The following is a 25,764-nucleotide window of genomic DNA, read 5'->3' as shown; positions in this document are numbered from 1 at the left end:
AACCCGCCAGTACCCTGCGAAGGACTCGTGCATTAGAAACCCGTGCCTTGGTCAGGAGAAGACAATCGTTAGCATAGAGCATGTGAGAAATAGGTCCAACCCTCAGTGCTGGAATATAGGCCTCCAGCTTCCTGCTGGCGCACAGCCGCACACACTCTGCAAGGCACGAGACAAGATATATGGAAAAAAAACCCATGATATTTATTCCCAATTTCAGTGCTTGAGTACAACACGCAAATATTTCTTTTCTTTTTTTTTATTTTTTATTTCCTGACCTCTGGGGCTATAAAAGCGCCCACCGACGTCAGGAACTCAGAGCCCCATCCATCCATCCATCTCACGCGAACCCCCGCCGAGAGATCGCAAAAGGAGAAGCAAGAGAGCGAGCCGCAAGAAGAGAAGAAGAGTACGACTAGGAAGGGGGAGGAGGAGATGTCGTGGCAAACGTACGTCGACGATCATCTGATGTGCGAGATGGACGGCCAGCACCTCACGGCCGCCGCCATCGTCGGCCACGACGGCAGCGTCTGGGCCCAGAGCGCAAACTTCCCCCAGGTATCTCCATCTCGATTCCAACCAGTTCTTTCTTATATGGGATTTGATTCCATTCGCTACCCACCCTTCCCTAATCTCCCTTTCTTGAGTGGTTTGAATTACTTTCCTTTTTTCCTGTTCTTGAGTGGTTTGAATTACTTTTCCTGTTTCTTGATCTGATACGCTGATTTCGTTGGTGTTGTTTTTACCTTGATTGATTTTGGTGAGGAAGGGAAAGATGGTTCTCGATCTCAGTCGGTGGAATTTGACGCACCGTTTGAGATCAATATTTCCTTTTTGATTTATTATTTTTCTGGATCCATCTAAGGGTTAGTTATAGCATCTGGTCGAGTTTCGTGGAATACTTCTGTGCTGTTGATATTTGACTCGAATGGATGGACAGCTTTCAAGGCATTATCTATGGTTGTTTTTCTTGAACAGCTGCTTATTTTTCTTGTGAGATGTATTGTAGCAGGGTGCATATTTGAATAATCAATCTCATATATTGGCATTTTTGGTGTTTGTTGTTGTTTTTGTTGTTTGTTTTTAAACCTCTCATCAACTATCATAACCATCGGGTACTTTGATGCCACAATCTTGGCTTCAAGATTGTGTGACAGATATTGTAGGAGCTTCTTCGGCGGTGGTGTGATTATAATAGTTTTCGTATTTCCGTGCTTTTCCTGACACTTGATTTTGATAAGAAACTTTATTATTAATTTCTGCTAGTGAATCTTACTTTGATTGCCTCACTCTGAGATTGGAACACTGAAGATGGTTGTACATAAATTGGTAATATATCTGTCTGTTAACTATGCACATAAATGATTACTCTGAGTTATCTTACAGGCTTTGGCATGGATGTATTCATAGCATTCAATTCATGCTTTTAGAAGTCTATTTGTGTTAGCAGGAGCTTTTTTGTTTTGCTCCCGAATGCTGCTATCGAGGGTCTGTAACAAGGATGTTTAATTATATGTTACGAATCGTAAAAAAATATGTTGCTGCTGCATTGTAGATGTTCTTATTTCATATTTTCTTAGATATATTTTATATAGGTTGTTTGTTGAGTTCACTAGTTGGCATGTGTGTATAATTTATTTTCCTTGTGCATTTGTTGTCATCAGCTGGGGGATTTTGAACATCCCGTCAGATAGTTTCTTTGTTGGGTAAATGCATCACATGGAATAACAGAGAAAATGAAATCATCCAGATCATTAAACAGTGGAGGGCAAACACACTTATAAGCCTCAGATATTCATCTTCACTGGTGTTCAGCATGTGCTATAATAATCTTGGGATTTGAGACTAGTCAAAAAGAAAAAACCGTTGGGACTCGAGAGATTGTGATTAGATAGACCTGGATTCCAGGTACTTCCGCATTCTAGAACAGGGCTTTAGAGGATTGCTGAACTATTTGAAACTAAAAAAAAAATTCTCTTTTTTAGGTTGTATTGGAATTCAAACATAAAAAGGCTAGCTACATAGAGATATTTAGGTCACAAAGAAAATCTGGTCATAAAACCTCCTCTTATTATAGTAATACGGATGAAATTAGTGTTGTGTATGAAGACCTCAATGTGTACATGCATTCATGCATGCACTTGTGTTTTCCTTTTTTTTTTGTTGAGTGGGGTGGAGGGTCTTTAAGGGCTTTCATGTTCTATCATGCTTTTATTCCCCATTCAATTTAATTTTCATGCAATACAGTGATTATTTAATTAACTTATGATGCAATCTATGTGTTAATTAACAAGGAAAAAGAAGACATTCACAACAAGCACCTTTTATTTGGAGTGCAACTTCAACTCTATAAGGATTGCATTTTTTTTCAGAAAGTAATTTAACCTCTTTTTTTTTTCAGACCATGTTGATTAACAATTTAAATTTTGACTTCATCTATTTCAATTGGTTTGTACATATAATCAACCTGTATAAGGTGAGGTTTATAACATTTGGTTAAAAGCTGGTTAACAAAAGACCTAATTTAAAAAGAGTTCATATTATAAAACAGCTTATGTAGTTTTATGAGAAATAGGACCTGACCTCTTATCTTACAAAATTATTACTCAAAAAATCAAGTTTACAACCAATAAGATGATATGAATGAGATGATATGCTCATGTTCACGTGCAAATTTTAGCTTTTGGGGTTATATTATATGTATAGCGGTCTTTCTTGTTTCTTACGAGTTCTATTATTTCTTGATGATGCAGTTCAAGCCTGAGGAGATCACTGCCATTATGAATGATTTTAATGAGCCTGGATCCCTTGCACCAACTGGTTTATTTCTTGGTGGCACAAAGTACATGGTGATCCAGGGCGAGCCAGGATCTGTTATTCGAGGGAAGAAGGTTAGGACACCATCTGCTATCTATCATCTAAATACATTTGCATTATGTCCAATGATTCTCATAAGAAATGATAGTTGTCTGGATCTTTTTAAGCCATTTAAAGTGGTAACACTTGAAGGTATATGATATACATAGACCTTCACATGTAGTGCTATTCTGGCCATTTTTTAGTGCAATTTATCTTAGTTTAGTCTTAATTGCATTTTAGAAATCATTTTTTAAGAATAAACCAATCCTTTTTTAGTTATGTAGGAAAATTCAGATACCTAATACTTGAAATGTTGATGATGATTTAGCATCGCTAGTTAATGCTTGAAATGTTGATGATGATTTAGCATCACTAGTTAATTTGTTTTTGCGAGGCATAATTTTTATGGTTTTTTACTTGTTGATTTACTAAAAAATAATAAACTCGTGGTTTTAAAACATGTGAACAATATCAAGCTATTATGTATCCAGAAGAACTATTAATAGATTTATGCTCGGAACCCATAATTCGGAGAACAAAATTTGGGATTGAAACCTATGCTAGCTAGCTAGTGATGCACATCTAGTAAGAAGAATTTTCACCTTACATTCTTGTCCTCATTATAGTGATAATGAAACAATGGAGATAAAAAAAAGTGTGGCCCAATGCATGAGGCTCCCGCCGTTGCAGGGCTTGAGGAGTTATATGTATGTAGCCTTACCCCCATGTGGAGAGGTTGTTTTCATCTTTTGAACCCGTAACCTCTAGGTGTCAATTGAGATGTCAATGAAAATACCATATAGAAAAGGCCATTGCCCAATTATGTCCTGACAATCCGAGGTCCTGGGGGTCAGACTGTGCACTGACCTAACCTTTGGCATTTTTTTCACCAAAGTGGCCACCTCAGGACTTGAACATGCTTGAAAGTCTAAGCCTTACACCAAGCAATGACACCTAATGGAAATACCATATGCAGGTATAAATTTGATAACGCTATGGAGGATTAGAAAATATGAAGTCTAGGAAAGTCTGAATTCATACTAATAGATTAAAAGCTGTATTACTAAAAGAATACTCTGCCTCCTTATTAGCCAGTAATTTGTTACAATCAGTTACTATATAATCTTGTTGTGAGCAGAACACAGTTAAGCATTAAATAAGATATTTCTATTAGCATCTATTTTTGAGTAGTAATTAGTCATCTAAATTTTATGCATGAAGAAGATCAAGAACAAAACGAGTGTCTAGAAGTGTTTCAACTTGGAACTTATGGTTAAAGGCTTCATGTAGGAAGTAGATATATGTCATCACAATGTGGTTAGGAAATTGAGCAGGCAAAGATATACAATCATCAAGAATACAGACAGTAGCAGTCCTACAATGTGAAACACTAAAACCTAGGAGTCAAGCAGACTCATTTTACATTGGGGAGTTGATGTGCTGGAGGTAGAATTGATTGGAAGGGCGGTTCTGAGGTACACATGGCATGAAGAACCTTTTGGGTTGTTATATGCAATTCAGTCTTTCAGAATACTGATAAAAGATTTGATTCTTATCTGACATCAGATTTTAATATTATCAGTTATCAACTTGAAAATCATGAAGATTTTAAAGGATATAAAACAAAAACATGATAGACTTCTATAATTTAATCATACCGGTCAAAGTTCAAGACCAGTTTGTTCTATTCTTGATTCTTTTTTTGTACATATTTCCTAAAATAAAAATTTAAATTACAACTTTTCCTACAATAAAATTTAAAGTGCATACTTTCAGTGATGTGGAGCCCATGAAAGAAAAGAAAAATAAAAGAAAAAAAATAAGCAAAGCAAGGTTTTGACAACCATATGGTGGTTGTCACTTAATGAGTGCCGAACAAAATTGTCAAAGTTTCTCTTAGAAAAAATTGTACCATGTTCTCGTAAAATATTGATTCCTCTTTTTGCAATCCTAAGTGAGCTGGAACTACCTACAGATTGCTGATGTTTCTGTGAACATTAACCAGTAAACATTTGCATAAATCTAGCTTGTGAACTACCTTACTAACTCACGGATATGTTGATCTCATGTCGCAGGCAGGAAAAAAAAAAATCTTATCGAAGAAAGGAAAAAGGTCTTTAGCACCCATTTGTGCATCTTTATTTCATGAACAATGATATGTGTGACATCGACTCTTTATTCCAGAAATAACCTTTCTTTCTATGCTATCTTAGCTGTCAATAGGTGTTTCGGATTCAATCTAGAACTCTTATCTCCATCTTGGATCTCTAAATGGATGCATGTGAATTGTCGAATACCTAGATTATTGATTTTAAATCTTATTTCAGTTGTTTAGGCCTTTAATTTAAAGTTTTAGTGCTCTTTTATTTGTAAAGTGATTATGAGATGATCTAATTATTTTGAGGGTTTAAATTAGTCAAACAGTGTGGTAACTTAAGTTGCCAGATCATGAACTTATTTAGTTCTGTGTTGTAAGACAGGGCTGGCCTATAGAGAAAAAGATGGAAACAGTGAGGAAGGCATGCCCCCCTTTCTCTATGTTTGGTGTCTGAACACCACCCTCTTCCCCCCGTCCGTCCTTTCTTTGCCTAGAATTCTCCTGGCTGACCACCTCTTGGTGTACTTTTGGGATTGTGTCTGGGTTTCACCATTTTTGGGCCTCTAGTATTCAAAGTGTCAAACCCCTCAAAAAAAAAAGGAATCATCCATAAGTTCAATCTTTTTCCAGTGCTCTCCCATTTAATTTATTTTCCCTGTTTCTCAAGGTAGTCTTGCTATCATTTATCACAACAAACAGATTCAGTTCAAATCATAACTTTAAGTCAGCCAGGAAAAAGAAATATACCCCATCAACTAAGAGGCTGCATCATCTATTCTACTATTAAATTGAGATTCCTCTCATGAATGGTTCCATCTTTATTTCCAAAAATACCCTCCATGCATCTTAAGCTCTGATCTTTCCTTGAACTCCGTTTGCAAAGGTTTAAAGAAGAGACGATGTGGAAATTGAATACCTTCACCCACACTCATGGCATGTGGCAAATTTAGTAATTTATATGATGGAGAGCAATCATGCTGTGTGGTGTTGCTAGACCATTGAATCATGAAAAAAAGTCATTTTCAGCCATTGCATTTCATATTTTGAATTTGTTATTCAATGAGACATATTGGTTAGGGTCGAAAGCGGGTGGTCGGATTATATCCGACCGTATCCGTTTCTGTATTCAATTCAGATCGGATTCGAATATTATTTTTTTGGTCCGATCGGATCTGGATACAAATTCAGATAGTTAGTTCAAAAATCTCTCGGATACGGATACGGATGAGGATACACTTGATTTTTTCAGATTTGGATCCGGATCCGGATATTCGTATGACAAGTGTAAGTGAAAAAAAGAAGTTCAAGTTAAGTTAAATCAGGGAACCAATTAAGTAATTAACCAAACCTAAATTAAAAGAAATCCAGATATCGTATGACTATCATTTAAAATAGTAATCCGAATACGAATATCCGATTCGAATAAAATTTTTCGAATCACCCCGGACACCTGAAAGGCTCAAACCTCTCGTTCATCCGTTTTGTCTCTCTTTCCACTTTTGTCTTTTTCAAGTAACTAGGATTTCAAAGTCCCGTCTATTTTCTAGTTTCCACTCGATGATAGCCGTGAGATGCTTTAGAGGCATTATAGATCATGTCTGCTTCGATGACGAGCAACCTTAAGCGGTATATCTTGTATGAAATTATTAGTTTTTATTATTGATAAATGTTTGTTAAAATTATATTTTTAATTGAATTTTTTCTTTATGATCATGTCTTTATTGCTAGTTTTTATCATTGAATTTTGCTCAAATTTGATTAATATCCGAAAAAGTATCCGATTTATATCTGTATTCAAATAAGAAAATATAGATATATTTAATATCCGATTCATATCCGTATCCGTTTATAACAAATATGGATATGCTTAATATCCGATTCGTATTCGTATTCGTTTAGATGCTTAATATCTGATTTGTATTCATATCCATTTAGAATAGATATGGATATTAATCTTGATATCCATTTAATATCCGTATCTATATTCGTATTCGTTAAAAAATATGGATAGGAATATGGATATTTCAATATCCGATCCGTTTTCAGCCCTAATATTGGTGAAATTGACAAATCGTGAAAGAATGGATCATCTTCCTTCCACTACAACAAATGAGCTTGACAATGCAGATTGCTAAACATTTAAGTTATGCAAAGATTGTTCTTGGGTAAAATATTCAGATCTTTTGATAATTTTTCCTTGCCCTTGATGTTTCTCCTTGCAAATCTAAGATTCTGCTATAGATATCATCTTCATTTTTTTTGTGGTTTTGTCTAGAGTTGTATATGAATCCTGCATCTTCTTTGGTATTGAAACTACTTTGTCCAACCATTTTCCTATCATCCAACTTCTTGCTCGGTGGTTACATCTCATCAGCTTGCGACAATTGGGCTTCTAATGCAAATCGAAAGCCTAAGATTCTGGCAAGGTTCTAAAAAGCAGCTGAAGAGATTGTTGTTGAAATGTTACAATACATAATTTAGATCGTAAGATCTGGATCATTTTTTATCTCAAATAATGTGCATCTCATCCCTATATGGTTTAGATTTTCTAGATCCATACTATGGATCATTCAATCCTATGAATCATATGACCCATCCATCTTGTTCTTTTCGTATTAGATAATGGGGTAGTCAATTTTCTATCATTCATTTGACTGTATGGCTTTTAGAATTATTTGTTTATCAGTAATATGCCTTGAGCATACAAAATCAACAAGTCATTATGGTTTTTGACTTACAATTTTTTTGTTTAAGAAAAAACCTTGTAGTTCATGGAAAAGCAATGAACTTTCTTTTGCAACCATATGTTAAAATCTAACTCTTTTTTCCCTTAAGATATCCTACTTAAGGGTAATGTACCAAATAACTGTAATAGCTATGCTTTATATGGGTTTATGATGGTGAAAACTAGACTTCTTATTTTATCTTTCATTTGCTTGAGAATTGACTCTTTTTTTTTCAAATTTCACATCTCTGTTATATATATATTTTTTTAGAAGAAATCAGAAACGAATGTTACATGATTTGTCCATGCCCTGATCTCATTGACTCTTCCTATAACATTTGGCTTGACCTTGATCCTGACAACATTGGCTGTGGGGATATATAGGTGGCTAGGATGCTGTACAGCATATTGTATAGCTCATATGTGGTGCGGGTACATATTTGGGTGCAGATGCATTTGATATTTTAAAAGATAAAATTTATAAAATATATATAGAAAGTTAGAAAATTAGAACTAAATATGCAAAGTTCAGAAAAACAGAAAATGAAATTGATTATAGTTGAGATGTCCCTCCTCATCCATGCCAAAAAAGAAAGAAAAGGAAAAGATCAAGTTTCAATTATTCGGCAGCGCTTGGGCTGTTTATGTTGGCCATCTTGCTCTATGCTGGTGCTTTGAAGACTGCTACGTGGATTGGCTGTATATGGGGGACCATGTTGATCCTATAGGGTGCAGTCATCAGACTGCATGCACACATGAGGGGTCACATGGATTACATTTCAGAATTGAGCTTTCTGATCATGATTCACATTTGTTGGCATGTTGGTGTAGCTAGACATTACCAGTCCATATTTTGGCTGTAAGCATCTTGTTTCTCCGTTACAAATGTGATTTTCTCTGGATGAGATTGTATCTATAAGTGATTCAAAATGCAATATATGATTCGATTTTGAAAGAAAATAAGGCTTAAGAGATATTCAGGCATATGGAAGGTAAATTATGAGATCAAACCACAGACCAACTGAGGAAAGGATTATTTTCACTGGTTCCTGCAGAATTGTGCATAAATCCATAAACAAGTTTTTCTTCCTTTCATGTGGAGAAATCAATCTCTTTCCCTAGTTTAAGTGGGACTTCCATTTTTCTTCATTTCACATAAAGAACTCATATTGCAAGGTCTTTAATTCTGTGGGAAGGAATCAAATTTATGTTTGGGCAGCCAAATAGCTGTTTGAAATGTACATCCAACCAAACTACCAACTCGTTCTGAGATTTTAAGAAAATATGATAAGGATTTTCTTCTCTGAAAAGTGTACTTCCAATTTTCCTTCCAAGTAATTGCATTAAAGCTGTTTTTGAAATCCATAGTGAGGTTTGACTTGGACCAAATTACCTATTTAACTGCAAGTGGGCTCACTGTTCTAGTTGGCCTCAGTTCACTCTTCATCAATATCTGATCATGAATAGAGGCAAATTAGCTTCTCTACCCAACTTCAGTTTTATTCCTACAACACACTGTATTAGAACAATTCAGTGAAAGAAGACTACATAAAATGAAATCATACTTAGTTTCCTATCTAATATCAAGATCTTGATAAAATCAAATTGTATTCATTTCCCAGTTTTATTTTTAAAGCACATTGGTCTTGCTGTTCAAGCCCCATATGTCCAAGGCTATTATAATATACTAAGAGGTTTGAAAGAAGAGAAGAGAGATGAAGTGGTGACCTGAACTGATAAGGCAAGATTCTGTCAGCTTGTGCATTCAGGTAGCTTTTTCTTTATAGGCATACATCTATTAAGTGTATCTGTATTCTCATGCAATGAGAGTTAAGGAGCAGCAAGCAGAATTGTTTGCATACAAAAGGCATAAGATCAACAGCAATGTGCCATAGCAAGGGTTGAAACTTTGCTCTACACTGTGATAATAACGTAGCAAACTTAGTCATATAGACTTCAAAGAATGACCATTGAAAGCTTAAAAATAGGCAAACAATTTAAAGTGTGACAATCATTTGAGAGGGATAAGGATGATGCAAAAACTTGTCCAAAGCAAATGCAAGGTAATGATTATAAAATCGTGTTTTATTGATTTAATGGGAGGGTGAATTCTCTCTAGCCTTCTGAAATCACGGGAGAATTGTTAGTTCTGTTACAGCTCGTGGGTGGAATTACACCATTTTATTCAGAATAGAACGGTTTCCAAAACAAACTGTAGGACATAAAATTTGGTTGTAATCCAGAAATCAGCCCTCCCCTTAGGCTGAGATAGCAAGTTGTTAATAGATTAGGGTGTACTGCAGCTTCTAGATCATTGAAAAGTTGAATTTTGATGCTAAATATAATCAAAATTAAGCCAATGAGAAATGGAGCCCCTTATTTTTTGCAGTGTTTTAAGAAATTTGCAACAACCCATTCAATGGTTGATATTAGAAGTCTGGCAACTGATGCCAGTGGTGAGCAACAAGACTCCTAGAGCTAATTTGATTGAGATAGAGGGTGCTGCATGGCAACTTACAAACCACGTATAACCTCATTTTTTGCCCCAGTACTTCGTCAACCTGCATGTGCCTGTTTTTTGAGTTCTCTAGATAATAAAGCAGTTCACTATTAGGAAAAATTTTATGGCTCATATTTCCCAACTTCTTACAACTGGCCTGTTTCCACCCTGCACTTTCATTTGTTTCTGTTTATTCTCATGCCTTTAGCATTTGTATTTTATAACAAGTTTAGTTGATGTGGTGGTTTTTGGTCCGCTGCTCCATGGAGCTCTAGTTCCTGTCTATTTTTTCCCCTATTACTTCTTGGAATCTGGCTCAATATTAATACCTTAGTTTATGTCAGTATAGTGTTTTCCTTTTTGACTGGTTTAAATGCTGCTTTGACATCCATGTCTAAACTTGGTTATCAAAAATGCAGTTTAGGCAGCGGCATGTGAATCCGAAAATGTGAATGCAGCTTGCGGACAACATTAGTGATCCTATGTGGTTCTCCCATATGCCACCTACTTGCATGAACTGCTAGTTTGCTATATAAGCTCAAGCAGCAGCAAATGGGTCTTAGGCGTTGTTTGGAATTATTGTTGGGATTATTGTTGGTAGTAGAGCTTTTGGAGCTTTTAGAATCGGAAAGTAGAGTTTTTACAAAAAGCTGTTTGGTAACTATATTTCTAAATTATTATGAAACTTGAACATATGTTTGGTGATTAAAATAAAAAAATATTTTGGTATGATAAAATGACAATAAAAGATATTGTATAATATAATATAATATACTATAATATAATATTATATAAAATATAATATTATTATAATCATAATGTAATATATAATAAAATATAACAATATTATAATATATTGGATTATAGTCTAATCTAATAATAAATTATATTATATATTATTAATATAATATAATATAATATTAATTTATTATTATAATATTAAATTATATTTATAGTATAATAATATGATATGGTATAATATAAAATGTATATATATGAGATTTGTTAGTAGGTATTTTTGGTCACCAAAGCATCCATTAAAACCAAAATAGCTTTCCGACATTGGTCAAAAAATACTTTTGAGGAGAAGCTCCAAAATGGAGCTTTTTGTAAGTACACTTTTTTAGCTATTCGGCAAAGCAAAAAAAAATTAAATTTTTTTACCAAATACCATCATACCATTCAAAAATATTTTGGAGGTTAAAAAGTACTTTTTGGCTCTCCTAAAAGCTTTGCCAAAGGAAGCCTTAGTTCATATGGATTTTTGATAATGATGATGGATCATTTTTGATAAGTCGGTTCTCGAAAAGATCAGTTTTTGAATCTTTGTGAAGATTAGGAGCTTAATTATTATATGTTTAGCTTAATGTATAGGTACTTTGAGCTAAATTATAAGCCATGCAGTAGCTTAGACCTTGATTCACTACAAGAAAAACAAGATTTGGCGACACTTTTTAAGGCTTTTACCGACGCTTATAAGCGTCGGTAATTTCCCTTCCAACGCTTTTAAAAGCGTTGCTAAAGCGTCGGCTATGTCAGAGTGAAAAAAAGAATTGCCAACGCTTTATGAAAAGCATCGCTAAAGGGTGGTTCTTAGTGATGCTTTTTAGCGACGCTTTAAAGCATCGTTATAAATATTTTTTAAAAAAAATATTTAATTTTTTTTAAAAATATTGCATCCATGGTTTAGATAGGGTGCATTGCAAAACCCACATATTTTTTTTTTGAACTAAAAGGAGGCTGAAGGAAGCCAAGAACAATGTTTACAGTAGAATTTTTACAACAGAGATATCCTAAAGAGTAGTTCTGTGATTGTGATACAGCTACTTAATGGGGAAGACAACTGTAGTGGATAAAACCAAGACGGACAGCATCAACTAGAAGGGAGAAAAGGCCAAACAGCTCAGAGACGAACACTCCAGGAGACGGTGTCTTTTTCTAGAACATGGATCTGAACCACCGCATTCGTGGCAAGTGAGGAGGACAGCGGTGAGGGAGGAGGAGTTCGCCGGAGATCCGCATACTCCCAGTATAGTTGGTTAGCAAGCTGCATAAAGATTTACAGTTCGAGAAGAGAGAAGAAAAATTAAATGAAAAACTACCCATATTTCTGCAATTTGGGCAACTCCATCAACCGGGCCTTGATGCACCGGATCTCGGCATTCATCGCCACTGCCGCTGTCCTGTTTTTCTCTCCGGCTGCCATCTCCAATTTCTACACAACACGGAAAAGAAAAAAATGCGCCACTAAGGGAACATCAGGAAAAAGAAGCCCAAGAAGGGAGAAAGAGGAGGACCTTGAGGGCGTCGTCGATGTCGGACTCGACGACGGCGAAGAGGCGGGCGAAGGCATCATCGCTGGAGACATTCTCTGCGCGCTGCTTCTCGACGCCACAAAGAGAAGTGGGGAAAAGAGGAGGGGGGCCGAGGATGAGCCAAGGACGAGGCCGCCGCCTACGGTGATGGAGAGGGAGGAAGAGTAATAGAGGCAAAGGAGGTTGGAAATGGGGAGGGAAGAGGGGGATTTGAGGACGACTTGGTCGGAAAAGGAGATGGCTTCTTGAATCTGGAGGGGGTTAGGGATTTGTTGGGGGTGAAAGAGGGGGTGCGGCGGCTGGAGGGGTTATCGCTTTTGAAAGCGAGCGACAGAGAGAGGAAGAGGGATTTGTTGGATTTGGGTAGGGAGGAGGAGGAGGGGTTAGGGATTGCCCGCCGGGGGGAGGCGGGGGGTGGGGGGCGCGGGTTGAGGGGTGGTTGTAGGGGCTAGGGATGGGGGGTGGGGGGCGGCTGCAGGGTTTAGGGTTTAGAGGGATTAGAATTTATCTTTGTGGTGGTGCCGGGCGGGGGGGGGGGGGGGGGGGGGGGAATGGCCCTCGACGACGCTTCGCTTTGAAGCATCATCTACTCGTCGTATCCGGCGACACTTCTTCAAAGCGTCTGCACATTTTTACCCCTGAGCCAAAATTGCCGACGCTTATACTAAGCGTCGGCAGTAAAAAGTCGGGGTAAGCCCTTTTTCCTGTAGTGATTGTTCATTATTTGATATTGGGTAGATTTGAAGAAGCGTCGGCACATTTTCGCCCCTGAGCCAAAATTGCCGAAGCGTCGACAGTAAAAAGTCGGGATAAGTCCTTTTTCCTGTAGTAATTGTTCATTATTTGATATTGGGTAGATTTGTTTGTTGTATGAGTACTTGATTGTTCATAATCTTTTTTTGCATTTAATGTGTTATAGTATACTAAATAATTTATCAAATGACTGCAACATTCTAATTAATTTTCATTTTTTAATGAGTTTTTTACTTATTTAGCATTTATTTTTATTTATTTTTCTTTTCTTATAAATGCTATTTAATTTTTAGAAATTTCTATGGTACCAACTGCATATATTCCTGCATACCGCATGTGTTCTGTATACCATACTGGTCCCTGAATATTGTGCCTGCATTTTAATACTTTGCCTAATTAATTTTAGTCATCTCATCTTGCTTTTTACCTGGTTACAAATTATTAAGCTTCTCCAATACCTGATGGGTGTAGCCACCTTACAATCAAATTAACATCACCATTGCCCACACACCTTTCCAACGGTCCAGCGCTTTTTCATTTGAAAAAAATTAATCATGGTTTCTAAGAAAACAATAAACCTTTTTCAGGGCTCTGGTGGTGTCACCGACAATAAACCTTTCCAACGGTCGCTGACTTTTCTCCTGTTTTTCTTTAAAAAAATCTTTTTCAGGGTTCTGGTGGTGTCACTGTCAAGAAAACCAATCTGGCCTTGATCATTGGTATATATGATGAGCCAATGACTCCTGGTCAGTGCAACATGGTTGTTGAGAGGCTTGGTGATTATCTTGTCGATCAGGGTTTCTGAATTTGGTCGATTGGGACTTTATTTTGTTTGATCTGAATGTTTGACATGGGCTTGCATCAACTTGGCATTGGCATGAGTGCGGTGAATAATCTATTTGTATCCTGTGGGATATTTGTGAGAGAATCTGGTTCAGTTAGATTGTACCTATCTTAAACTTTGATGCCTATATTTTTTATTTCACTAGGGTTACTGAATGGTGATATCCATAAGCAAATTTTCAAGGTACTAAGATTGTAGATTAACCATGTATGCTGTTTACATTTTGTTTCCATACTCTATATTCTTATCTCGGCTTCCAGGGAGGCTTCGCTTGAAAACTGAGTTCTACTTATTATTTGCTTAAACTAGGGTGCTTGCCTGATGGCATGGACTGCTGTAGCTTTGTTATAATTTACTACAAAATATGCTTATTCCGCCATTATAGAATGCTGATGTCGAGGGCTTTGTGCTGTCACTACATGCACCCACCTTCTGAACGGAGAAACATCTTTCATATGGGTCCAAAAACAAGGTGCAAGCAAATGGCTAGGGTCCTGGCATGTCATACTGGTCTATACTGACATGTTAGCATCGAACCTAACCTTATACTAGTACGGGGGATCCACTATCGAGATTGTCTTGGTTGAGGTTGTGTTTATGAAAACCACTCTCCATGTCACAATGATTGGCATGTTACCGAACATAACACCTCACAAAGCTGAAGGATTTTGACAAGCAAAACAAGAAATTTCAACTAATCAATCGAAGAAGATGGTTAACATGTGACAAGTTAATGGATGTGATTCCTGGAGTGCTTTAGAACAGAGAACAATTAGCTAGCAAATTATAAGTTCGTGCAAAATTACAAACTAGATGCACCAAACTATAACAATTTTAACTGAGTTTTTTTTAGAGACTGAATATGCAGATGAGGTACAGATTTTTGTACTGAAAATAAATAGTACTAGAAAGATAACTATCTTATATTACTATACTAAAAATGTGAAATGATCTGCTAATCAGTTAAGCACAAGCGAAGAATCAATTAGCAAGAGAGAACATGATACATCAAAATGCAACCTAAAAATTTAAAAATGTTTAATGATGCCTAAAGAACTTTGCTCTAGGTATTGCATTATAAAGATCACAAACATGCAAATTATGCTCAAGTGTTGAATCCAGTTACACTAGGTTCATGCTGTGTGCAACATTGACCGTTCCATGGAACTTTTTTTTAAGCATACTAAGTGGATGAAATCATGAGAGCAAAATGTCTCTCTCTCTCTCTCTCTCTCTCTTTCTCTCTCTCTGAGAAGAGACAATAATCCATATTATAGACACTCCATTTTAAAAGGTAAAAGACTAACATCTCTGCAACTGTATTAACCAAAGCCATGACCTACTAATCACCTTTATTCTAAACCCATGTCTCAACCGAAATACACCAAATTGACCATGCAACAACACGAGCAAACTTGGAAGCGTAATAAAGTAAATATGGAATAACTGTAGATAAGTAAAATGACATCATAAGAAAGAATCCACATGCAAATAATATAAAAGGTCATACTCTAGCTTCCTGAGAGAGATACTTTCAGGTTCTGGATGTATACTATTGAGGTTCTGAACAGGAAAATAAGTTCTCAGGCTGCCCTTTCTTTCCCCAGTCATTCTGACAGCTCAGCATTGCTAAGAATTCCAATGACTTCATTATTAAATCAATGTATGAACCAAGAATTCTAGAGAAACTGTGCAACACACTAGAAAGCGAAAGAGGGTGGAATTGTACCCCATGAGCCAGCATATCTTGATCCACAGAAGGATTCTGAAGCCCATTATGCCAAGCATGCAAATAATTGAAGTCCTTTTAAGTGGTTGCATCCAATCTCCTCAGCATCCATTCCATACCATTCATACCCCATATCCACATTTAGACAACCATAGCTGAAAACTTTGTGCTATTGTTAACCATCTGTATGTTGCTTGACTATGTGAGAATTGCTAATATTTGATATACAGTATGTAAAATATTGCAGCTTATGTACAGTTTTACAACTAGGTCACAAGGAGCCACATTTGCTGCAAGTGACACGTGCTAAATCCTTTGTCAAGCTAAAACATTCCATGTTATATGAAAGATCTACATCATGCATCATGTGTAGCAATACTTCTCTGGCATAAATGAAAAATGAATAATTGTGAAGGATTTTTTTTAATCTTAACAAACTTTGAATAAGGTGGTTCAGATATTTTGCATCCATAGACTATAATTAAGATGTTTTAAATACTTCTCAATTGCTTCAACTAAGCTTGCATACAGCTTATTACTGTCACATTATATGATAGCTGGAGAGGCTTCCTCCTTTCTACCTTATATAAAAGATTAGCCTGCATTTTCGTCTTTCGAAATCATACCTTTCTTCTATAGGCCATGAAAGAAAATGATATCTCATGCATCAATTCACCTCATCATTAGTCTACATGCAAACTTTTGTCAATACAAACACCATCTAGACAAGACACACACATTGGATTTCAAATGAATGGACGGAAAATTCATTCCAAAAGTATCATTTTTTTTCAGAACAAGTTTCTAAGATACTAAACTTTAGGAGACTTGATTTATTGATATTGCTTCAGGAAGACACTGAATAAATGTAATGAAGCTTTTCAACTTCAGATTAATCATACTTGTATATCAAAAAAGTTAAAACTGGAATTGACCAACTAGTGCCATGGTAACACAGAAATCTCATGCAAAGAGAGACGGTGTAGCTCTTCTATTGCTCCTCTTTTAGCTGCCACCAAAGGGCTGCCATCAGCTATTTAACTTTCTTGCCTGAGACTTGCATGTTGGAAAAGAATTAATTTTGATGCATTAATGTATTTTATAAATTGACTTACCAAACCAGATTCTCCTGCCAGATCTTGACTTTTCACTAGCCAAGGAATCCAAATCACTGTGAGCCAATCCTTGGCAATTTAAGCATGGAGCCGGCCATCTCAGGAACGGGCTGGCCAGTAAATCTTGCTTGGTGAGGTACAGTTGCAAATGCCCGACCTTGAACTGCAGAAGTTTCTTCAAACACAGTCTGCTCTTACACCAAACAAGTTTAACTCCACAATCTGGCCTATTACTCAATACGGAAGGCCCGTTATCAGCACAACCAACATGGTGTAGTGTGCTTATTATGAAGGATAATCATATAAATTCTTAGAAGAATGAGAGCTGAAGGATTTTAAATCAGTTAACTTGCCAACCAAAAGCAGCACTTCATGGTTGCCAAGGAGCCTAGATGATACATGCAATGGATATAGCTTATCACCAAGGTTTTAAATACTGGATGGACGGTGGGGCATCCCACCATCCCAAGTGCTGAGACAAGGCACTGTGCCAAGTATCGAGATAGGACAAGTCAGGAAATGGACCAGACTATCTCAACTGTTGGAGCATACCATTCCACGGAAAAACTGGAGCAGTCCTCTCACGCAGTATTTAGGAATCATTAGGAAATTGTATAACGGACTAGGCAGTCATTTGGAAATGAATTTAGTATAAAGTAACTTCTTCATTCACATTATGATGATTGGAGATTTGTTTATCAGAAATCTCAGAAGTGATGATCCTTCACATCACAATGATTCAATTGAAGATGCAATAGCTCCTAGAAAGCCTAGTTGAGGAGATTGAAAGTCTCAAACATGTAGTTCCAAATCAATTTATAATTGATGAAGGCATAAAGTTTTGACAATGGAGCATAAAGATGGAAAAAATCAAAATGATCTTGGGGATGAGATCCATAGAACAAAAGCGTGTGATGAAGTCAAGGGCCAAGATCACGCTACAAATTTCCTATTATGATGATTTAAGCCCTCATCCAACTGCTAGAAGTGTCAACAAAACATATCAAAGCATCGAAGTTATCTAGTGGTCTAGATTTGATCATAAAATAAGTTACCTATTGATGGTTCGATGTTAATCTGGATGTGTGCATCTTCTAAGATTTACTGAGGCACGCCTTAGCATGCACCTACATTGGGTGCAAATGTGTCGGGTCGGACCAAGTCATGACTGACCCCAACTCGACCCAATTCCTTGTTCGGGTCCTAATGTTGGATGCAAACCCAACCTAATAGAAGATTAAGTCAGATCGGATCTCCGGCCAAAATTTTTGACCCAACGGGTCATTCGAGTCAAGTCGGGTCCATGTATAATCCGGTCCCAACCCGAAAAATTTTAGGACCAAATCAGATTCGGGTCGAATCTGGGTCACGCATATGGAGTTCTAAAGTGAAAGTTAAATTTGGACAAAAGAAAATTCTTAGACTCATTATTAGACATGAATATCTCTTTCAACATAATTTTTTTCCAACAAGGCTCAGAAAGCAATTGAAAAGAGTTCCGAAAGTCAAGCATTCCCTATGGATTATACGAATTATTATATTTAAAGATATCTAATAGATTGAAACAGAGCATGGATAGAATGCCAAGTCAGTCACAATATCAATCTACAATCTAAAAGTCAAACTTTCCATCCAAGGATGTACGTTCTTGACACAAGATAATGAAGAAAGAAATCAGAGGGAAGGATGAGAAAAGAGCAGCAATATACCATATGGCAGCATCCCATACTTCTGGTTTCTCAATTCTTCTCTTCTGAATCACCTCTAAAGTAGCATCAACAATTGATCTAGAGTAAGGTGTCTTGATACTTTGGCACCTCTTCTTCACAGTTTCAGCATGGATATCCTGACATAGAAAGCAAAAAATAAGTATGCCAATGACCAAGCATAGCAGCATATAGCATCCAGCATGATTCACAAATATAAATGGATCAGAACGTGGAACAATTACCTTCTTATGCTGCTTCTTATACATCGCAATCCAAGTAAGCTTTGAAGGTTTGAGTCGGTTGTAAAAGTACCACACTTGCATTTTGGCATATACCCGACAATTACCAAACCAAGCTCAGAACCAATTGTAAGGCATATACCCAACAAAAACCCAGACCAAATCCCATCAATTCCAAATCCACCACCATCCCCCTCCCAAAACCTCAAACACTAGGAATGCACGACAATCCACAAATCCCAACAAAACCAAGAACCCACGGGAACAATGTCGCTAACCTCCAGCACCAAACTTTAGGGCAGCACCCACAAACTCCCAAGACCAGCAACTCCCATAAGGAACCCACTCCCTAATTTTCACCCCAACCAAACAGCCAAAATGGGGAAAGAAGAGATGGATGGACGACCCTCCATAGCCAACCGATGGCAGAGATGGGTGAGGGTGGAAGGGGAGAGCGAGGATACCTCGAGAGACTGTCGTGAGAAGAGGCTTGACCGCTCGAAGCACGCCGACGTAGTGAAGGGGATACCTCAGGAGATCATCATGAAGGCTCGAAGCACGTCAACGTTGCTGGACGGCAGGATCAGTCGATTGCCGTTGTGGAAGAGGCTCTAGGGTTAGGGTCTCGAACCAAGGGAGACCAAACGGGTATTTGAGAGTTGGAAATAATTGGGACTTCGGAAGAGTAGAGACTACATTAAAGAGTAGTTCGGCTTAACACCCCTCCTCACCTCAAGTTAACAAGTATACCGGGTTCAGGTCAGGTCCGATAATAGGTCAAAAGACCCAAATTAGACCCATATAACAAATGAATCGCTTTGGATCAAAACTCTCTAAACCCAGACCCAACTTGGAATGTGAAACAAGTCCAAATTTGGAACCTGACCCAACCCCAGAGGTCCTTAAATTGGGTTCGGATACGGTCTAAGCAGGTTGGGTTAGGTTGGATCACGGGTCAACCCGACTCATGTGCAGCCTTTCCAGCACTTAGTTGTAACAACCCAAGACACCACCCCAAAAGGCTAGCCAACAGGCATTATTTGGGTTCCTTGATACTATATAAGTATCCAACATCTACCCAATTCATAGCCTATATGGGATTAACATATGGCCGCACAGGTCCTCACATACTTAACTTTAGTTATCAGTGGTTATCTTTTATGATGAAAGACTAAGATATTTAGTGTCATTGGAAATATTAGATGATAGCTATCTGCCTTGAGAGGTAAAATGTTGATGAGAAATGAAAAATCAAGTAGGTTCGAGCCAAATGTAGATGAATATAAGATTTGATTGGTGATTGTTTGATGATTCAGCTAAGAAAATTTACTCTTCATCCAGTAACCAATGCAGGATAAGTTTCACAGTATTTGTTATGAGTATGTGATGTAGGACAGCAAGGGGTTAGGACTTCCTGCATGCTTTGGTGGTCCTAAGGTGAAGAATTAAAGGTACGAAGGACTTTATTGCTGGTTGTCAAGGTTCTGTGATTTGTTATTCAATAAGAAAACTTGAAATTTAGAGCAATGGCTATTTAAAAGAATGTCTATTTGGGGTGTCCTATATGTGGGAAGATTAACCAAATCACAATCTAGAGCTCTCTTGGACAATCAAATATAAATCTGTAATCAGATTAGATCAAATAATGCACACAGAAATCTACAGACAGCAATGTGATCTATTCAAAGCTCAAAAAAAAGCAGGAATAAACAACAGATTATGAAAATAAAGAAGAAGATTGAGAGAAAGCGAGAAAAGAGAGGAACAAATGGCAGAAAATACGGACAGGAGGAGAAGAGGGGAAGAGAGAGGGAGGAAACAAGAACCTAGCCTCAAATCTTCAATTTGATTCATGATTTAAAATGTTTTTTAAAAAAACACCGCATACAAGTCTTTTACTCAGCCCACTTTAAGACTCAAACTTGACCCACAAGTAACGAATTTTAATCTTTCCAGGCCTCTTCAAAAGATAGAAACAAACCCCTAAAAAGCTTACAGTTGTCGTCTATCTTCGCCCGATCACCGAACCGTCAGTCTTAACTCCTTGAAGTTTCCAGAGCAAACCAGTTATTAACTTCTAACAGCCGACATGTACTGTAGCATCACTATGCATGCTACAGAAACATCAACAGTAACCAACACCTTAACTTACCTAAATTGACTCCTTTTGGACCTCCTAGAATTATGGACTTAAAAGTCTTACAATACGACCTTGATTGGCTATTATTAGACTTCGAAAAGCCTTAATGACTTCAATCTAAAGCATACAATTAAAAACATCCTACAATTAAAAACTATAAATCAACAAAATTCAGGCTATTGAATGTGAAGCAAATCAATCCGCATCATTTGCTTCCCTTGCATGGGTCTCATCCCCCAGGATCTTTTAAGAAAATAAAGAGAATAAATATGAATTGCAAGCGTATAAATATGAATCGACTAATCCTAAACCTTTTATACGATAGTTTTGATAGGTGTGCTTTTTGCATCTTCATGGCATCACTTGAGTCCACAAGAATTTAGTATATTTTGTATAACTTATGGGCCTTAGTTGGCATCGTATTCATGCAAAATTAACACCACATTAATTATTCCATTAAAATCATTTGACAAAGTGGCCCAGCAAGCATTTTCTTCATGAGTCTATATACTACTGATTCGGTTATGTATTTGATTCAAGAAGTGTAAAATATGATTTATTAAAGATGATTTATTTATTACTTTGTAGTACATTTTAATAGTTTACTCGTCATTTTTTTAATCTCCAAAATTCATGGCATTCATATGAATTTATATGTTCATCAACACCCATGCAAAACAAGGTGGTTTACTATTTTCTTATTCTGGTTATGATCCAATGACTTATCTTTTTTCACCCCATCATGCACACGCATATGTCACCTTTGGGTGCTTCTATACATGCATACAGGGTTGATTAGCATAGCTAAAAGTGGCATTCATCCACAAGAAAAGGTACTCACAAGGTTAAGAAAAGGTACTCACAAGGTTAAGAAAGAGGAGAGATAGACCTCAGAAAATACAGATGGAGGTTTTTATCCAAGAAGATTGGAATGATAGAACATGTTGTCATTAACAAGAATGAAGTGACTAAGAGTGCAAAATCGCTACAAAAGAATGACCCAAATAATTGAGGCTAGTTAACCATGACTGTAGTTTTTATGGGAGTAAAACTCAGCTAAAATCAACTTGAAATCAGCCTTGTCATCTAAACCATCAGAGACTATCAATCACATAATGCATAATATGATGGTTTTGTCTTAAACTGATGCATATAAAGCTATAAACAATGTGCCATGATTCCCGAGTCAAAAGGATTCTAACAGAGGATGCCTCAGAAAATTAAATAACATAGCTAAGCTTTGAATATCTATTTTCTTACCATCAATAAGGCTAGAATAATCTTGATGAGATGTTGTTGCCGAATATATCAAGCTTAGGACATCAAGTGATTAAGGCTCCTCATGGTAACTTTCATTATTATGGTTCTCTAGTCCACATGGCTGCTGTTGTCATTTCCTTTGCTCCAAATATTGCTTTTGCCTTTAATTTATGCATTAGTGTTATGTGTGAATATCACAGAGCACATTCCTCAAGAAACTCGCAAAACTGCAAGCGCAATTAAAGATATTGGAGAGGAGACCCATCACTTACCAGCTATGTGAAGATTTTCTAGACTGATGATTCTGCATCTAATCATGATCAAAACAAATCAACAGAATCGCATCAGCAAGTTTAGAAAAATGCAGAAATTATATAAGTAAGCAATTGGAGATATAATTCAGCATTTACGGAACTTACTGAATCATAAGTCTCCAGAACTGCTAAGATGACATATAACAGGTATCTCTCTCCCTCTCTTAAAGAGTGGGGGAAATACTCAGTAAGCATTTACAAACACAAAAGACAGAGTGACACGTCAGACCAAGTTTCAAGTCAACCATGAGTCACGTGTCATCAACTGAGTTTGTTGTAATATCTATTAACCCTTCATAGACCATAAACTGTCAGTCCAATATTAGTTAGAAGGCTGCAAATTAAAAAAATGAGTAACTCAAAAAAGAAATGTTACGTGAATTGCTTAATTGAAAACCTGAAAATAATGTTTTTTTTTGTATTATAGTGATTAGAAAATATGAATCCTGGATTTCAGTTTTCTAAAGCCAACCTCCAATAATTTATCACAATTACTTTCCACTTTTTTGCGATAAAACACAACTTTTATAAACAAAAGTGTGTGCCAAGTTAGGTGGTGCAAGAGTTCACCCTAGTTTTTACAAAACCATACACATAATTACTGTCAATGGGAACTCTGCACAAGCAACCATGTCATTAATGAGTCAATGCCGAATAGTCATAAGTCATACTTGTTAAATATCACATGCCATGAGAACACCACAATGTTTTGTATGCATTAATGATCCAAAGTAGTTACAGACAGATCATCAAATTTCTGCACCCTCTAACTGAATTTGCATTCAATTTCATAATCCTCTGGAACGTCCTTAAACCTAAAGGAGGCAATCAAATGTGTATCAGAAAGAGTACAAAAGGATAACAGATCGCATATTTAAAAGATCAAGGCAACAGTTTGATGTAATTTAACAAAAGTAATAACGTGAACTTCTGGGGTGAGTCTTTTTTTCTCTTTAATAACTTCATCAATATGCAACATGAACCATGATTGCTCCAGCCAAATATTAATTTGAGCTTGCCAAGCCCTTATATCTGCATCAGTTGCTCAGTATTAACTGCCAAACACATCCCTTTCATTATATATGGGTTTTGCACTTCTGGAGAATGACACAGATCAAGTTAGACAGTTATACATGGAACAGTTGACATGTTCAGGGTATGACCATTTTTTCAATATTTAGAATTAGCTGCTGAATGGTTTTACAGCAAATTAGCTCTCTAAGCACCACAATTACAGCAAAATTATGTTTTGACACAACAATATGGTCCAGGCACTAATGGTCTTTAAAGTGCAGTTGAGGCAGTTGACAAAATATAGATTGAAGTAGTTTTTCAAGAAGCATGGAATAATAGATCATATTGCCATTAGCAGGAATAAATGAGAAAAATGCTTATACAAAGAGGACTCAAATAGTTTGGTTGAGACTAGTTAAGGCATTGAAATTTTACTTCTAAAATCAACTTCAGATCAACCTCACTATCTGAAGCATCAGAGACCATCAACTGCATAACATAATGACTTCTTCTTAAATTCATGCATATAAACAATAAGATAGTTCTACATTTCATGATTTCTAAGCCAAAAGGATTCTAACAGAGTATGTTAGAGAAAATTAAATTCCAATGTGAATCTCAAGATTACCTGTTTTCTCAACATAGAAATGGCTAGTATCATCTTGATGAGCAAAAGTTGCTGAATTTATCAACCTCAGGATATCAACTGATCAAGTCTCCTCATGGAAATGAATTCATGCATTTAATGCATCATTCTGGTTCTCTACTCCACGAGCCTGTTGTTGCCCCTAACTCGCAGTATTCTTTTACCTTTAAATTATGATTTTCATCAGTGTTCTGTGTGAATATCAAAGGATATTCTTCAAGAAACTCTGAAAACTATGAGTGCAGTTAAAGATATTGGACAGGACATCCACAACTTACCTAAAATTTCTGAACTGATGGTCTCATCCCATCATAATCAAAACAAATCACATAGACAGCATAAGCAAGACTAGAAAAATGTCCAGGCCCCAAGAAAGAAGTGAGCAGAAAACTGAACTTGATATTGCTCCATAAACACAAGTTTGTCATTATGAGAACTAATAGAATATACAGCACGTTATGTCACAAAACTGGATTGCAGAGCAGTGAGACAGTTTATTCCTGTAAACCTAATTCTTGGGAGAAATAAATTGAAATATTCATTAATAGGCACCATAAAGAAGGCGATTACAGTAAAAGTGGCTTCACAGAAGACAAAAAAAAAACTGCACTAGAAAACAAAATCTTCCGCAACAGATGCTACAATCAGTGATAACAATAGATCATATATCACAAGCAATATAACAAAATTTCAAACCAAATTACCCGAGAATTATCTATTACGAAACAGAATATTTCTTCTGCAACCAAATCTTGCACCAAGAAAGTTAAATCATGTCATCTATTGTATGCAAAAAAACCTAACGATGGATCAGGCAGAAGCAAATAAGAAATAGAAAAAGACGAACCCTAAACATACCTTCATGCGGGTTCAAGAAAACCTCAATATGCCTGATCCGGAATACACTAGCACAAAGTTATAAACTCTGAATTGATTTCTCTAAAAACACACTTATAATTCTTCAAGAAAAAGATAAAAAGTCGAGCAAGAAAGCTTGGGAATCAAATAATGCCACATCTTGATGCCGTTTCATGGTATCGGATCAGTACGCTTCCCAACATACCTATAATAGAAACCCTAATTTCTTCCTTAAAGTCTCTATATATCTATAGAAATAAAAACAACAGCAGAAAGTCCACCGAAAATCCAAGTCGGAAACCTAAATTTTCACGCGAGAAATCTCAAGAACGATCGAAACGGAAGGTCAAGAACTCATATAGAAGAAGAAACTTTAATGTGATAAATCTCAAGAAACAAGATCAAAAAGCAACAAGAACGAAAAGGAAAAGGCAAAGAACTCATACCTTGACCTGATGAGAAGCTTCGAATCCGCACGGCGATAGCAATTCTTCTTCTACGGCGGTCGGAGGAGTTCGATCGGGGCATTCGTCGTGAACGAGATCGGAGGGAGGGAAGAGGAAACACACCCTGTTCCGAATGCGGGAAGGAGGGAGATACGAGGGAGGGAGGTGGGAAGGCCTTTTATAGGCTTGCGATGGAAATACGA

General features: G+C 36.7%; 2 protein-coding genes across 8 annotated transcripts; one reads left to right on the top strand and one right to left on the bottom strand.

Annotated features, from left to right (window-relative positions):
• Window positions 1–263: 263 nt before the first annotated feature.
• LOC103713432 (profilin-1) lies at window positions 264–14,294 on the top strand. Of its 2 annotated transcripts, none has more exons than XM_008800361.5 (3): window positions 264–555; window positions 2,751–2,888; window positions 13,918–14,294. In XM_008800361.5, exons 1-3 carry the CDS (start codon window positions 433–435, stop codon window positions 14,050–14,052), a joined length of 396 nt encoding a protein of 131 aa, XP_008798583.1. In that variant the 5' UTR covers window positions 264–432; the 3' UTR covers window positions 14,053–14,294. The 2 variants fall into 2 exon arrangements, with proteins under 2 accessions (XP_008798583.1, XP_088578722.1); XM_088722596.1 differs by lacking the exon at window positions 13,918–14,294 and adding an exon at window positions 4,932–6,358.
• Window positions 13,819–25,764, bottom strand: LOC103713431 (uncharacterized). 6 transcript variants are annotated; one of them, XM_088722593.1, is made up of 7 exons: window positions 25,562–25,757; window positions 22,703–24,421; window positions 22,556–22,593; window positions 18,887–22,444; window positions 18,645–18,781; window positions 16,936–17,162; window positions 16,572–16,829 (listed from the first exon to the last, which is right to left on the bottom strand). In XM_088722593.1, the coding sequence occupies exons 4-7, from the start codon at window positions 18,965–18,967 to the stop codon at window positions 16,759–16,761; spliced, it is 516 nt and encodes a 171-aa protein (XP_088578719.1). In that variant the 5' UTR covers window positions 18,968–22,444; window positions 22,556–22,593; window positions 22,703–24,421; window positions 25,562–25,757; the 3' UTR covers window positions 16,572–16,758. The 6 variants fall into 6 exon arrangements, 3 of the variants coding, with proteins under 3 accessions (XP_088578719.1, XP_088578720.1, XP_088578721.1); XM_088722594.1 differs by having other exon boundaries at window positions 24,240–24,421; XR_015987479.1 differs by lacking the exons at window positions 16,572–16,829; window positions 16,936–17,162 and adding an exon at window positions 13,819–16,003 and having other exon boundaries at window positions 25,562–25,763.

Source organism: Phoenix dactylifera, chromosome 5 (assembly GCF_051530095.1).
Source record: "Phoenix dactylifera cultivar Ajwa chromosome 5, Ajwa_hap1_PhDact_Kaust_v1.1, whole genome shotgun sequence".
NCBI classification, from domain to species: domain Eukaryota; kingdom Viridiplantae; phylum Streptophyta; class Magnoliopsida; order Arecales; family Arecaceae; genus Phoenix; species Phoenix dactylifera.
Note: the sequence above shows the minus strand (reverse complement) of the source record. Positions and strands in the feature narration are given on the sequence as shown.